We start from the raw sequence: 16,804 nt of genomic DNA, 5'->3' as shown, positions 1-16,804 counted from the left end.
ATTGCTGTATGTTTTGTGAAACCATTTCTGCGATTTAAGGAGCATTTGCTGGTTCCAGAATTGGAAAAAGAAAATTAAATGGGCTCATGACAGAATCAGTCCTCAATCTTTTTTGTCTTATTCCTGCCTTTTGGAAGTGAACTGAGTCATGGCAGCAGATTTCTGACGGGTACAAAGGTTTACTGTGGAGGACAATTAGGGAAGCTGGAAACTGTGGGATGCATTTGTACCATTATCAAAAAGTGGTGGGCCTGGGTGTGCTGGCAGATCCAGCCGACGGCACAGACAGATGGAGAAAGGGCAGGAGTGCTGCCTCCTCTGGTTGCTATGGTGAAGGAGGAGGTGAAGTGCGTGGCGAGGCAGCCATTGTTGGGAAAGTAAAAGGAGACTGAATTATCATTCAGCAGGTGGCACTGAGGCTGTGTCCCCACCTCCAGGTAATGAATGGAGCTGCCCTTCCTGTACACACAGGGAGGGCAATAATCTTCCCTTAGTCACTTTCCTCCACACAGCAGGTAAAAGACCTCACACAGCTGATTGACTTGTCAGGTCAGTGGCCATGTGTAAGAACCATGACAGTTTGATCATTGTTGAAAAGGCTGTTAGAACTGTGCACATACTGTCTGTTTTATATGGCATACAACTACACTAACTCTCTGTAATGTGAACTACTAGGGTTACTATGTCTTTATTTGAGGATGACATGGCGTACTGGGATCCACCGTTGCCTCACAAATGGACACAAAGTGGAAATAAGCCCCCTTTATTCAATATTGATTTACATTTTATATAAAAATTACTTACATTTAATACATTTCTTCAAAATACAAGCAGCCAAACAACATACAAATCAAATACAAAATTATAAAATTTCTGATATTTATCATCTTCCTTTTCTGAAGTAACAGATGTGTTTCTTAATAACTCTTAATAGCCTTTTTTGTAGCTGTGGTAAATCTCTTGTCTATATCTTCAATCCATCTGTTGACATATGAGACCTAGAAAAATATGGTATTCAGTATCTGTCTTTTCAGTGTACAGTACAGGATCCGGGAATCTGATCGGAAAACATTCAGGGTGGGCTTCAATCTCCTTCATCAAAAGATAAGTTCATGTGGAAACAGGGCGAATGGAGCTTGAAATCCATGGAAATGGAAAAGACACAAGACCTGTGGAATTACATACTGCATGAGGAAAGATCATGTTGATATTACTGTCATCAGTGGAACTCCGGTGAGAGTAGATCCGTCAGGTACAGACCGGAAAAAAAAACAAACATGTCAACACCTCCAAAATGTCAAGCTTCACGGATCAGTTGTGAAGCTCTGTGGTCCGTACATCATGTGAACAAAATCATGTGAAGAACAACAAAATGAAAGCCTCAAACAACCCATGAAACCCTTCTCTACTATACATACAGTTCTTCAGAAACATTTTGCCAAACCCTCCTTCATTACCTTCACCTAACAACACAGTGTCCATATTCCACTTAAACTAGAAACGGGTATGGGTATAAATTTTAGCACTGCATTTTAAGGTTTGATCTGTGCACAAGTGTGGCTTACGGTGTTAATAAAGTTTTTGCAAATCAGCAGCTTTACTTCAGTGTCATACAGTATACAGTATAGCGCTGTATAACTTATCTTTGACAAACATTAGAAAGCAAACTGTAAATGGAAAATAAAACTCTTCAGCACACCAACAAGGACATTATGCTGATGCTAAACCAGTAAAACCTAAGAGCCTTATAGGAAATAGAAAAATCTTGTTTCCTCCTTCATATTATACATTGTACACTGTGGTAAAAAAAAGAAGTACAAAGTGTAAAGTTAGGCTATGCGGCGGTTTCATGAATTGTCCCCTCTAGTTTCTTTGGGAGTAGCTCTCTCCTTTCATCAATACTGATGACCGGCTTCCGGCAGTTTTGCCCGTCAATGTAGATCTTTGCATACACTGGGTTGGAGTAGTTCATGGGCTGCATATGAAGGAGAAAAAAAGAGATCAAGAAAAAGAGTTGATATTTATTCCTGTAAATTACTTTACAACAGTGAGATTCTCAAAGCTGCATTAGCAGATTTAGTTTTTTTCTTTTATGCCATTTGGGACCAGTGAGAAGCAAGATCTCTCAAACAATCTTACAAGGTTTGTGTTCACACTGCGAATTATTTACAATAATCTGAAATCATGTTTTGACCACCACCTGCAGAAGTTCAATTTGCCTTCTCCTATAAGCCCGGGTTTGATCTTCAGTCCTTCCTGGATCTATATCTGCTCTGTTTACCAGCCAGCTGCTGCTCGCTGATTGTATACAGTATGATTACCAGAGTTTGTTTTGCTGGAAAACAGCTGCCTTCTTGCATCTCAAAGAAACTGATAAGAACAGAGATTGTGAGGTATTTTGCTGTGCGATAGATGAGCTATATAAAAAAAAGATTAAGAAGCTTCACAGAGCTGAGAGGAATTGCGGGATTGGGTTTAAATTCTCTGTGGATTTGAGGGGGAAAAATGTTAATTAACAACAAGTTGATTAGTGCAGCTTTAAGGAAAGTTCACTGTTCTTTTTAAAGTTTTGAGTGAGTGGTATGAAATGAATACTGAAGACTCATGCATATTAGTGGGTTGCTACACAGCAAGCATGCAGGATGGAAGTTAAACATGCAGGAAAGCTGTGAGAGCACACTGTAATATTAGAATTCTATAAAATTAACTTTAGGGCCACTTTGACTGGAGTGGAGGATGATACTCCATCACTAATAGCACAAAACGATACAGGGAGCAGCTATGGATGAAGGTAGATGCAGACTTTGGATGGATTAACATTATGGGTTTTCACTATGAAAAAAAGCATCTGTGATGATAATGTTTAAAATGTACTGCACAACTGCAGGCATACAGTCAATATGAAATAGATTTTTTTTCTTTTTCCTTGAGGGCAAACATGAAGCATAGTTTGAAAAAAATCACCTGTCCAGGGATTACCTCCTTGGGCACAGAATTCATGCCCAAGGTATGTGGGTCACTGGATTTTACACACCAGCCCTGTAAAAAAGAAAAAGAAAAAGAAAAAAAAACAAGCACCTGTGTTTATTCTAACAGTTTTCTTGTTATCTACATGTAAAAACTTTAAAATCAGTCAAGCTGTGGGTGAGAAAACTTCTGCTTAAATCAAAGTACAACTGCACTGAATTAAGGAAGCAGAGAAAGTTAGAGCACTAAGAGGGAGGCTAGTTTAGATTCAAACCAGCACGTCACGGTTAAAAATACAGCCAGACTGGATTCACAATAGCAGATGTCAAAGTTGGCAGTGCAAGAAGAAATAGAATTAGGCTTGAAGGTCTAGCAGCGGAGCTAGATAACCGCGTCAGTGAAGGTGTTTTGATTCATTTGATATGCTGAGTGTTAGTGTGGGGTTGAGGGCTATGAACAAAATAAATCACCAGCCAGATGGAAAGTCCTCTTGGTTCACGGCACCTGTACATTCATGCACTCGGGCCAGCCTTTACAAAATCTCCACAAAGCCTAATGTAATCCAATTTAATGTATCCCAACGCTGCTTACAACATAGCAACTACTGGACCAGAGGCAAAGAACACAACGTTAAATTATTTTCAAGAAGATGGAAAGTAGTTTTGAACTGGCGGCTGGCGTCCTTGCTTCTTCCCGCAATTAAACACAGCACAGTGACACTCCTGCACCGAGGCTAATAATTAGCAAGTGTGATAAGGATCAAGGTCAATCAAGGCAGACTAAATCAGATTTTCTCAGACCCATTCGAAACACTTCAATATTGATTTATTAGAGGATTTGAATGCATATAAATACGAGCGAAAAAGTGATTACTGAAAATGAATGTATATCAATTCAAATGCAAATGCTGCTCAATGAAATTAAATTCTTGTCACACTGAGCTCTGAGCATACTGACAGATTCACGGATTAACAGCTGCACATGTAAAGCCCCAATTAATTTACTGATTATTACCGAAAATATTATAATATCTATACAATCATAAGATGCTTGACGAGAATACAAAACGGTACAAATAATATGAAAGAATGAAAAACCGAGCACAATTTGCTTCCAGCTTAATAAACAGAAAGTTAGCTTAGTTTTAGTTAGCTAAGGCCATTTCATGCTTTCTTTAAGGGTCCACATGATGTAAATTTTGTTTTTTTACCCATCTCAAACTTTGTAACTGTGTGGATTGTACTCATTGCAAGCATGGTAAGTGCACATGTGCCAGGACTTTTGAGATGTTTTTGTACATGCTTTCCACCTACAGTGTCCAAACAAAGTGGGATGTTCTAAATTCTCCAAAAATGTTATGCTATGTCCACCCACTGACTGGTGCTACGCTTCAATCTGTAACTAGCTCCTACATCCCGCTGCAACATGCATGGAAGCCCTGTGTGTCTTTCTGTGTTCGATATGAGGGGCACTGACCGATGCAGACTGTGTGCTGTCCGCTTTCAAAATCAGTAATCACACTAGGATGCAGAAACCACGAATTGCCTTTTCGTTAGTGTCTCATCATGACATGAAACGACTCTTTTTAGTAATGTAATCTTGTGTGTTGTAACAGGCTATTCTGACATCTGTTCTTGTTACTGCCAGAAACCTTTCCCACTATTCCAGCGTACCATTTCATCTTGTTTAATCATTTAACTTTCTCTTTGTTAAAGATTCTTGCTCTAACAGGACAGGTGATACAGTGTAGTACATGACAAGTGAGGCAGGCCCACCTTGTGAGGGTCCAGCGTGAAGTTGGGTCGCAGCAGGCTGCCTGCATCTGCATGGTTGTCATGGTCCACTTCATACATGTTGTATGATGGGTTCCCAATCTCCACATTTATCCCTCCGTTCGTCATGGGCTGCCTCTGGACTCGTTTTCCCCTGAGGTGTGTCGAGCCAGCCGTCATTAACATGACACATGACATGCAGGTCGGGATGCAGGTCAACATGCTGCACAGAGCTGCGCGGCTCCACAACAACAAATCACTTTACACTGCTCGGCGTACTCGGAGCACATAACTTTACTGGGTAGGCCTAAAAGCTGAATTATAATCAGAGGGGCTCAGTGCAGACTTCATGCAGTTGTACTGAACATGTTGAAACAAACAAATTTTTCATTTCTAAAGTCTCATCTTTAAAGCTGCTTCATGTTGGCTCTCTCATCTGTTGCTGCTTAGAAACCTGTTTTTTTTATTAGACATGAATAGAAATATATACTTTTTGAAAATTATTATTTTTTTTTAATTTACATACCTTTGCCTCCGTCTGCAGATGTAAACACCTGCTACCACCATCACAATCAAGATTACCAGCAGGACCAGAGGCACAATGATAGCTATGCTCCCTGGGGGACAGACAGAGGAGAGACGGTGTGGCGCGATGAACAATGATCAAAAGAAGTCGAAACGAGTTCAGACAGTGACCAGTGACTGTGGCGGCAAAAAAAAAAAAAAGACCACCTTGGAAAATTTGTTTTCTGTTCTCACTCCATTGACAGTACACCCTATCCAGCCACAAATGAGCAAAACCTAAAATACAAAAAAGATCTGAAGATATTTTCGATTAAAAAAAGTCCTAAAGGTAAAAAGATATGTAGAGCTTGGAATCTGAAACTTCGAGTGTATTCATTTTACTGTCTTCCCAAAATTAACTTGAAGACAGAACAGGTATATTATTAAACCCTGATGGGCTGGGAGCAGCAGCTGCTCTAATTTAAACTGGCTAAACCTGCTAAGTAAAGGCTTCTGTATTTAAATAATTCAAAGTGGCTCAGTTGGTTGTAGATCAGTAATTCTTTGGTTTGGATGTCAATCAGTAGCAAGTTCAAATGAGTTGGAGGAACTGCGAGCTGATCTGCAAAAACGCATTAATGATTAAACATGAGATCATTCCAGATGTACAAGTAATCATTTCACTGAAATATAACAGGGGCACTATGTAGGTGAGACATGCATTTATTCATACAGGAAACTGTAGGGTTTTATAACGAGGTTTCAAATTCCCAGTTCTCACCTCCGCTCGTATTGTCTGATCTGCTGCTTTTAGGGGCGGGTCTCTCACACTGTGTTCCTGCCCAGTTGGCTGAACATCTGAGGGAGGTCAAAAGAGAGTAAAAATAAAGTGTCATCAGCAAGGTTTTTGTAGAAGAGAGACTGCAGAGAAAAACACCTTTTGCAAAATGAGCTTCGGTATGATGTGACTGTGGCATACATATACAACACATTATGATTCAGTCTTGCCATGAAGTGCTTTGATCCAACACAAACAAAAGACCACCTGGAGAGAGAGCACTATGTACATATATGTTGTGTCCATAACAAGTGAATTTACATGTTGAATATTCAGTGTATATAAAGAAAAAAAGAAAGAATCAAAGGATGACAGCGGGATAACAAGTCGTCATCTCATTTGTGTTCCAATGGGATCCGATGGGCTTGATGTATGACCCTTGTTAGAGGAGGTGATATCTAATTTCACACGACTGACGCAGATGGCTCTGTAAAGCATGAGTGATCTGGTGGGTGCGGCAGGGTGATGACAGAGTGAAATTATTCTAAATTACATGCACTCTCAGAATCAGAATATCAGGCTATCACGAATAAGAATGCAGCTCCATACATACGGGAAATGAATCACGCCTTTGTAGGACGAAATGTCACAGCAACATGAATTTTAATGGAAAATCGGGGGCAATATTGAGTTTGATCTGCATAAACCAAGAAAAAAAAAATTACTCCCTAATATGAAGAGATTCTCTTCATGCGTTAAAAATAAACACCGATTAATGATGAGATGTTCGACCTGGTAAATTACACGCATACATAATGACTCGTCAGTAACGGACATGTTTAGCTTGCCATCATGCACAGTTTGCAAATGCACAGACTGATGCCCACATCACATAGACAGTGTCATGTTTTAATTTCCCCTTGGTTCATGTGTGCAGGGTGAGGACTGCATGAGATGGGTGAATAGGTGGCAGTAAGGGGCAACAAAGGTGCAGAGTCATGCAGCAACTGATAGTGTAATAAGTGCCATGTCAGCTAATATCTGCTCCCAATGCAATAAATATGGTGAAAGCTCAAAGTAAAGGATGTTAGTTTTCTATGAATAAAACATGAGACACATCCTAATCTACAGCGTCTAACTGCTGCTGCTACTACTATTACTTCTATTCGATTTTATTTATTTAAGCTAATTCACAAGACAAGTCTCATAGCTGCACTTTACAAAAGGCCAAGACCTTATCGTTTAATGCTATGGAGAGAAATGCAATAAATTCCACAATTCTCTTTGAGCAAGCTCTTTGGCAGGGTCTATTCATAACAAAAAATAGCAGTGAGATTGGTTTTAAATGAATAACATCATATTTTGGGCAATATACCCGTCTGCATATGCGACAACTGATACCATATGTTGATTAGCTTAGCACAAAAATGGAAATACGGCAACTCATCCAACCCCAGTCTGTCCAAAGGTAACTAAACCAGCCACCAACATATCAGAAGCTCAAAATTTATTACGTTATACCTTGTTTGATTCCTTAAAAAAAAAACAAAAGTTAAAAATTATGCATTGTAGTTTTACTGGGATTGTTTTGCTGACCTCTTCTTGACCTTTTAACATTGTAGTCTCCAAGAGGTTGACAGGAAATTAGCCAAATTACAAAGCGGTATGAATTTAGACAAAGCTGTCTGTCTGCTATCCACTTCTGTCTCCCCTTTCCCCTAACTGGTCAAGGCAGATGTCCGTCCTTCCTTAGCCTGGTTCTGCCGTTTCGCCAAAAGAGAACGCTCAAGGAGAAACTTCAAATTTGTTGGCTTTCTCTCTATAAAATAATGCTGTAAGGCCTTCACTTTACTATTTCAAGTGCAGTTTGGTGCAATATAAATAAAACTGAATTGTGCTGAATTGAAACAAGCACATTTCTCCAAATGTCAAACTCCTCATTTACACCATATTGTCCCACTGCTTTCCCCAGCAACTAATCCGAAGAGGGTCTGGCATATTTTCTGACCTAGATCGTCCTATTAATGAGACATATCTTTACTAAAATATATCAAGATGATAAGAATACAATTGTATTGGTAAATGACAGTTAAAGCCATCTTCTACCTAGTAAGTAAGTTAACATAAAGTGAAGGTTTTTACAATGCTAAACTGAGTCACTGAGAGCAAATTTTCACTCTTGAAATGCAAAGTTCAAATATGAGTATGTGAATAAAAGAAACGCAAAGCCGGAAGGGCAGCGCTATGAACCAGTGGATTTCTACATTTAAATGACATAGCAGTAATGCAACTAATTAAAACTGTCTGAATAAAGGCACAAAGTTATTCAAAAACAAAACAAAAAAAAGAAGTCTGTTGAAATCCATAATAATTCTAGATGGAGAGTATGTAATATTTGTGTATACTGTTTGCTACCCAGCACTCATTACATGATAAGTTGCTACACGGAGGCATTGTGAGAAAGAACCCATATACTTGACTGAGGCTGAAATGAAGCCGGATGGAGTTGGGGTGGAGGTGTGTACAAAGGGGGGTGAGTGGGCTCTGAATACAGCTGGAGAGGTGAGAGGGACCTACTTGCAGCGTGGTTTGTTAAGAGCTGTTAATGTGCACATCCCCTCATTCTGACAGAAGTAATCGCAGGGGTTGGCCAGCTCATCACAACGTTGGTTCTTGAACCCTGACGTGCAGCTGCAAAACATTGTGTTGGGAGTGATAAAAGGGCCCAGAGAATGTTGAACTGTTGGCTGCTTGATGAATGTGAGACTGACACACTAAACCCTTTCAGCAGCTTCAGTTGGAAGACGCAGTAAGTCAGTGTTGTGTCTGCATCAAGCAAATTAGCAAAAACAACTCATATCAACACAGATCCAACTGCACTGCTCACCGAGAGAGGGGGCACATCTGCAAGGGAAGAATCTGTTACAGCGGCATCACTTCTAAGATGCGTATTTTTTTTGAGAAATAATGAAAAAAGCAATTTGAAAGTGGTCAATAGGTCTTAAAACAAAATAAAACCACAAAAACAAAATATAATTTCCTCTTAAATAGTTGGGGATAGTGTAAGATACATGTTTAAAATATCAAAATGTCTCAAGTTTAAAAAATACAATCATTCATGTGTTTTAGCAAAGATAGATGTGAAGATCACATCCTACCACAAACAGAAAAACACAAAATGCAACCATAATAGAATGTGGATAGCTTTCTTTGTACCTAAAGCGGCTGATAACATAATCACGAACATTTGGAAAACAGACAACCAAAGTGAAACCTATCCTGTGACTCACTTCATACTGTTAGAAATCTGTTCATTGTTTTGTTTTAAATATTTATTTATTCCATATTAATGTTCTTTTTTTAAACGCTCTTTTCCCATAAGCCCTAGATGTTATGGCCCGGGAAAATACTTTACCAACAAGTTAGCTCATGTGTCTGTAATAAATGTGCAAACTCCTCTGGATAACTCGGATTCTGAATAACGGACAATAAACCTGTATTAGGTTATGAATCCTTGAATGTTATTTAAACTGAGAAGAATGTAGGATGTATTTCAACAATATTTGACATCGATCTCACACCGATATGTGTTTGACACTTGCGCAAATAGTTTTGATAGAGCCCTATCTTAGTTTGTTTGCGGAAAAAAGTGAAAGCTATATAAAAATTGTGCTACATCAACATCAAAAACACACACACACATACACTTGCTACTGTGCACAAATAGTCCAAAGTTGTCCTCTCAGCTGCAGCAGAAGAGGTAAGTAATACAATATAAAATACTGCTATAATTTACCTCCGACTGATGTTTATTTATCTAAATGGCCACACAGCTGCCAAAGTAAATGGGATTTTGTGCTCTATAGAGGAAAGACCTACATTGTGCTGTTGTTTTTAAAGAATGCTTTCCAAGAAGAATATTTACACACCTCGGATATTTTTTTAAAGTTTCTCTAACCATATATTTTTAGGTGTTATCATTACAATGTATCACAAGTTAGCATTACAATTGAAGCAGCTCTGCCCTGCAAGGTTTTCGCTTCAGGAAAGCTTGATGAAATATACATTTACTCAGAGTATTAAGGTCAAACATTATGATTTCTTGACACGACATATCCATCATCTCAGATAATCTCCCGTCTTTGCACCAAATAATAAACCGCATTATCAGGATCTGTTAACCTCATCGAATAAGATGGAATCATTTGCATAGAAATTGATTCTATCCTGTGGAATTTGAGAGTGGTGACCGCAAATTTCAATTTAACTACAGTGGACAATGGATAGTTAAAAAAAATAGAGAGTTGGCTTTTGAAATGGGCTTCCAATTTCCTCCCTGGTCAGATTTTTAACACAGTACTGCATGTGATTGTAGGGAGAGGAGGTTTTAATTTGTAGGCAGCCCCTTTCAGTAGCCTTTCACAATGATTCCTTTGTATCTGTCAGTAAAGCTTTTGTCTGATGTAAGTTTTTTTTGAGTTTTATGGCATGTTGAACCACTGACACACAACTCAGCCTTTTTTTCCCCCTTTTTTGGAGAGAAAACGTCTAAAACCTACTACTGAAGGAAGTCACGGATGCCTGACATCAGCTTTTAACTGCAAGGGGGAGCAGTGTGATACGTTCAGAATGGCAGGCTTTGAAGGAGTTTGAAACCATTTTTATCTAGCTAAAAACCTTAAGCCACAGAGCGGTGTCACACAGCATAGGATAGTGTAGAGGCACTCAGCCCCCCGCTGTTCCATGGCCTCCACATAGGGACATCAAACCTTTCCCTCAACTTAAGGATTTCTTTCCAGAGGAAGACATCTATCTTGTGCTGTTCTCAAAGCAAGGAAGTGGTACCCCGTGATGATTTTCAGTCCTGCTTTTAAAGCCAGGCTTTCTGAGGCAAAGAGCCAGCATATGAATGGAAACAGCAGTTTGAGTGTGAATAATAGTGGAGAACATTCAAGTTTTTTTCCCGCTTTCACCCATTAAGCAGCGACTTACTGACAGAAAGGCAGGTTGGTGTCAGGGTCCAGGTGACAGGTGCCTCCATTGTAGCAATATCCGTCACAGAGCTGACAGCTCGGTGCTATTCTGCCATTTGTGCAGCTAGAGGGTGAGGAAATAATGGATTCTAGTTACAAGCAGGAAACTATACTTTTACAAGAGGCAAAAATGACACAGTGGAGGTTTTGTCAAACATATGCATAATTCATGTAAAGAGGGAGAGTTCACATCCTTTCTAATTCTCTGACATGACCAGACCATAGATTGTGGTCGGGTGTGCGACCCAATAAATCTGTCAGATTGCGTGGCTAATGCATTTCTATAAATGAAGAGGAAATGTAAATTCTTAGCGTTAGAGCAAAAGGAAAGATGGACAAGAATAGCAAACAGATGCCAAGCACTCACTTGCAAACCACATCCCCCGTCTCCTCATTAATGAGGCAAGGAGCTCCGTGGCATCGAAGACACTTGTCCACCTCGCACTTGTTTCCCTCAAACCTGGCAGGACACACACATTCCACATAGCCGCTACTGGACAACGTGCAGGCCTTCGAGTTCACACAGTAGTGATGACAGATGTCTGTTGCACATTCGGGGAGACAGAGAAAGAGAGGGCAGTGTGTAATGAGAAACTAGGAGCACGGTTTAAGCTGGTTTGATTAGGAATGTACAGGGCTTTAATGGGACTTAATTATCCACATCAAATGACATCTTAGCCACAGATGAAAACATATCACCCCTTGGGCAAGCAACAGTAGGAAAATGCTAATGACGTGCAGCTGAAATTGTTTTCCCACAACCCATTATGTCAAAGCCCAGCAAAAGAAAGTGCATTATCACTTCAGTGCAGAAACACCCAAAGGTTGTTTGATTGTAGTATTTTGATTTAGTTCATCTACAAATAGAGGCAAATGCGGTGTTTGTGGTGGGAAAATACTTTGGGGATTTCCTTTGTTCCGCACTCAGCTTGTGAACTTTGAAATACTTTGTTCTATGGATTTTATGCGACACCACTGAATTCAAATCAATGCTTTTTTTGTGATTGCATGCCAATCATGTGAAGGCTAGGTGGATGATAAGCATCACTTATGGCGTTTGCTGCGACTTTAAAATGAGTGCAGGACTCACGGTAAAGACAGCGGTCCCCAGTATATTCTGCCATACAGCGACACACTGGCTGGTTCCCCTGTGTGACGTCACACGTTCCCCCATTCAAGCAGTAATTGTCACAGATCCTCCTCTCACAAAAAGGCCCTGAGAATCCAACAGGACAGCGGCATGTAGGCTTTCCTGAACAAATTAAGAAAAGGAAAGATTAATACATACTGAAAAGGCGAAAACCAACATTGCACTGATCCAACACACAACTTCCCACTGTGTAAACAAAATTTGATATAGTTTAATCCACTGTGCCATAAGCCAACACTGTTGTCCAAAAGTTATTAAAAACATCTCAATGTACACACTGTTGCACTGGGTGACATATTCATTTATTACAATGAACACAGGCTCTGTAGTTTACTTTACAGAGTCTCTCTCACACACATTGTCTTGCAGCACTCAAGCTCAGAGCTGAAAATAGTCCCCAACAAATGCACTATTTGAGTGATGTTTACTGAAATCTATGTGGTCCAGCTCTTTTATGGAACCACTGACTATTAAAAATGAAACTGGGTTCACATGAGGTTCCGTCAATCATAGTTACATACTGTATGGAAATGAAACGTCCACAGTCACCAAGACAAGTGCTAAATAGAGGCAGTAAAAAGTGTCCATAAGTCTTGTGAGAGGACAGACAAAGATCCATCGTTCCATCTGTCATTTTTACTCACATATTCGTGTGTAAGTCAAGGTGACTGCCAAATGGCACCTATGGAGAATAGCTAAGGTGTCCTTTTTCTCAGTTATGCTCTCCAGAGTTACCAGGGGATCCCAAATTGTACCCCAGCCAGATGCAGGATGCATATAATTCCTGAAGTGTGTTCTCATTCTGCCCACAGACATGTCTGACGCTTTCTTGTCAGACATGTCTGGAATATCTCTAACTGGGAGGCATTCAGGAAGCATCCTAATCAGGTGTCAAATGACATCAACTGACTTCTTCAACACCTTTTTTTTTCTCCTTTAACACATTTTTTAAATTCAACACCTGAGAGGAAAAACCACCATTTTACCAGAATGGGTATTTCACTTTGAATACAACATTCCTGACTCAGATAAAAAGATTTTCTGAATAAGCAACACCACTCAAACGTGTGAAAGCTGAGCAACTTGACAAGTTTAAAACCACAACACCATCAAATAAAAGCAGTCTTGGTTAAGTGTGATTTTTTTTGTGAATACTCTCACTGTGCTACTTATACTCTGCCCATGTGTTCATCAACTAGTTTCTAACTTTGTGAGCAATTGGGCACAAGACTAGTTGTGCACAAAGAGCTGAAGCACATTCTCTCACACTGAAAACAACTGCCCGCTGTGGCTGGCAATGTAGTGCAGTGAGTGTGAAAAACAAAGAAAAAAACTACACAAAACACACACTTCCTTGCACTGGATTTAAATGATCTATGAATTCATTGCTATGAGCAATACTATTTACATAAACAGGATAAACTGATGCACGGTCAACATAAACGCATTGATTGTATTAAGTTTAATGTTTCGGTCACAGACCTCACACCTATAGGTGAGTCAGGACATAGACTGATATGAATCAGTTAGAAACACATTTTATAAAGCCGCTCCACTTTTTTTGCATTCAAAAATAGGAAATTGATTCAAATTAGCTCCTCACCTTCTCTTAAAACAGTGCATTTTCCTCGATGATATACTCACAGCTGTCTAATGGACAGGCAGGAGCAGGAGATTGGTGAAAGGGGCCGTTCAGAAAATGCCATAATTGGCAACTACTACTTGTATAGCAGACAACCACGTTGCCATGGCTACAGGTCTCAACATGTAGGTCACACTACAACACTCAGTAATTTCACACTCCACAATTCCGTGGCTGGGATAATCTGGGTTTGAAATGTCCAAGAGACAATCATTCTCCATCCGTACACGTCTCTGTTAACTCGGTGACTGCTGCTTTCTAAAAAGGCAGCTAAAAGCAGCCTAGCTCAGGGGCCTTGAACTACCAATTGTGTGCTTAGATCCTGGATTCGTTTCTGTGTAACTCTTGTGAACAGCAGCGCATCCAACCATTTATCAGTCAGGCTGCAGTTCACATCCATGTCTGTCCAGACTCCTATCATACATGGAAGTGAAGACTTTGGAGTGTGTGTGAGAAACAAACTAATTAAAACAATCAAATTCCTTGCACAGTACGAGTGCACATGCTTAGCCAATATAGGCATGTAATAATCAATGTATCAAACATGGATGCTACAAAGAAACTACAAATGCTAACATGTGGCTGCTTCATACGTATCTTCAACCTGGAAGCTCAGAAAATCCATAAATTCACCACAGCTTCAAGGCGGGTGCACACGATTTGTGTCACCAATTCAGTATCTGACCAAATGTGAAACATTGTTACGATTTCCCCTTCTGTTCCTGAGTTCTGGTGTTTGATAATAGCCAAAGGAAAAAAAACCAAAGAAACAGAAGATGACACAGTAGAGATGACCTTTGACCTTTTGGATATAACATGTCATTATTTCATCCCTTGATCCAATGTGTAAAATATTGGCATAATTATATGAATTCTTGAGTTATAGCCAAGAAAGTCATGTATGAGGTCACGGTGACCTTAATCTCGGTTCATCTCAGTGGACAGCTGTGGCAGATGTAATGGAATTCCCTCCAGCTCCAGGTGTTCTGAATATATCACATTCACAAGAATGGGATGGAGGTCACAGTGACCTTTGATCATCAAAATCTAATCAATTCATCCTTGAGCACAAGTGAACATTAGCGCCAAATCTGAATACATTCCCTCAAGGCATTTCTGAGCTATTGCGTACGAAGGCTAGGACAGATTGACGGATGGACAACCTATAATTGCTCCAGCCACGGTTGTCACCATTGCAGAGGCATAGTAATTTTAACAGCGAACAAGCTTAACCTCCCAGCAAATCACCATGAAGTGCAAATTAGGATCGATTACAAAACCTACATTTAATATAAAAAACGGCAGATGAAGCCAAAGGAGCAAGTTGTTCTAGGCAGGAAAACAATTTAGATAATCATCACAAAAATACCCACAATAACTATGAGGAGTCATTTATGATAAACCACTGAATAATTAATGTTTCCGCTCTTCTCAGGCCTACGTGTGTAGAGCCACAATGAAAGAAAAAAAATACATACATCCTGTTTGAAAAAGTAAAAATGACTGAGTGGAGTCAAATGTCAACACAAGAGAAGAAACACTGCTGCATAGGACGGTCACATCAGTGATTTAGAAGTGATTTCGATTTCTAAGACTAGACGAACAGTAGAGATGATATGCAAGTGACCTACAGCCTTGAAAATGGGAAATACTTTTTTTCACCACTGGAAAAGATAATGCAACCAACCCACTGAGTACACACAAAGTCGGATCTTACAAACTGCTAAAACAAACATGCCTCTCATGCTAATGCTAGTTCAAACCCTAGGAGCTGTTACTTTTTACTCACAAATTTATCCATTTTCATTTACAATTACTATGTGAAACATGCAAGCAAATGCATCTACAGTGCAAGAGTGAAAAAAAGCAACATGTACAACAGAACATGTTTAACTTCTATGTAATATTTATCTAAAAGCATTGCTGCTGTTGCCTTGTTGAGGGATAAATATTCGACCAAGTAGGTGGTGAGAAAATCCAATTATTGATTAAAAATAAACAATAGTTTCAAAACGTTAAAAAAATGTTTTCTTTGTAGACAAACAAGTTACACATTGCGTGTATACTTGAGGTTTAACAGATTCACTGAATGTGCTTCCTTGCCCTTTAATAGTACTATCAATATGAAAAAAAAAAAATACTGTGCTCATATTTTTTTGGCCGTATCGACCAGCCCTAGAAACATGGCAGTCAAATTAACAGACAGATAAGGAAGGCTTTTCCTCATCCAGATAGCGTTCAACATTTTCTGCACTCACTGGGAGCAAAACAGGCTATTTAAATTCCTGCACAGTTGCATACTACAGAGAACCTGAGGTTAAAGTATGCATATTGTTTTTACCAAAGAAAGTGGACCCCCATGTGGGAACACACGCAGTAGATCCTACTTAGTACAGTCCATCTTACGAGGCTTTACATTGGAAATAATGAATGAAATCAGAAAGTGTCAAGTAGTACACGATATGTAGGAGACCCTTTTTTGCCCTCTCATTTTGTCTGGTTTATTTTCCAAATTTTGCAACAGAATAAAAAAACGCTGTGGTTTCAGTGGACAGCTGTACTGTGACACTGCAGAAATGTACTTGATGAGGCAGGCTGGGCATGTGTTCAGAATCCAAGAAACTGAGCTTGCCCTCAAGGAAAAAGAGCCAAAGCAGATCAAATTGACATGAGAGAGGAAAGAATAATAAAGAAAAGAGCTATAAGTGGTCTCAAATGAAGCAGACTGGATGCGCTGGATAGAGAAATCTGGTACAGCTAGAAGGGATGAAAGTCGTCAGATGAGGACAACACAGATGTTAAAACCACTCATTTCAAGTGTTGTACAAAACGTACTGCAGGCTGTTTCTCTTGTGAATTATGAATTCATTTCCCTCTTTACATTATTTTCTGTTTCATAATTTCACAAAATATAAAGATCTTTGTTACCATTAATGTCACAAAAACACACATAAAAAA

General features: G+C 39.5%; 1 protein-coding gene across 4 annotated transcripts in view; it reads right to left on the bottom strand.

Annotated features, from left to right (window-relative positions):
- Positions 1-747: 747 nt before the first annotated feature.
- Positions 748-16,804, bottom strand: part of lrp1bb (low density lipoprotein receptor-related protein 1Bb) — a 270,427-nt gene continuing 254,370 nt past the window's right edge. For 3 of the 4 annotated variants that reach the window (XM_051958591.1, XM_051958592.1, XM_051958594.1), the window contains 9 exons: positions 12,145-12,306; positions 11,422-11,596; positions 11,014-11,118; positions 8,599-8,712; positions 6,025-6,101; positions 5,266-5,356; positions 4,743-4,893; positions 2,965-3,039; positions 748-1,975 (listed from right to left, as the gene is read on the bottom strand). In XM_051958591.1, the coding sequence (XP_051814551.1) occupies positions 1,835-1,975; positions 2,965-3,039; positions 4,743-4,893; positions 5,266-5,356; positions 6,025-6,101; positions 8,599-8,712; positions 11,014-11,118; positions 11,422-11,596; positions 12,145-12,306 (1,091 nt within the window). In that variant the 3' untranslated portion in view covers positions 748-1,834. The remainder of the gene's footprint in view (positions 1,976-2,964; positions 3,040-4,742; positions 4,894-5,265; positions 5,357-6,024; positions 6,102-8,598; positions 8,713-11,013; positions 11,119-11,421; positions 11,597-12,144; positions 12,307-16,804) is intronic. The other variant, XM_051958593.1, reaches the window with a different exon arrangement.

This window comes from Acanthochromis polyacanthus, chromosome 14, assembly GCF_021347895.1.
Source record: "Acanthochromis polyacanthus isolate Apoly-LR-REF ecotype Palm Island chromosome 14, KAUST_Apoly_ChrSc, whole genome shotgun sequence".
Lineage (NCBI taxonomy): Eukaryota > Metazoa > Chordata > Actinopteri > Pomacentridae > Acanthochromis > Acanthochromis polyacanthus.
The sequence above is the reverse complement of the archived record's forward strand: the minus strand, read 5'-3'. Positions and strand labels throughout refer to the sequence as shown.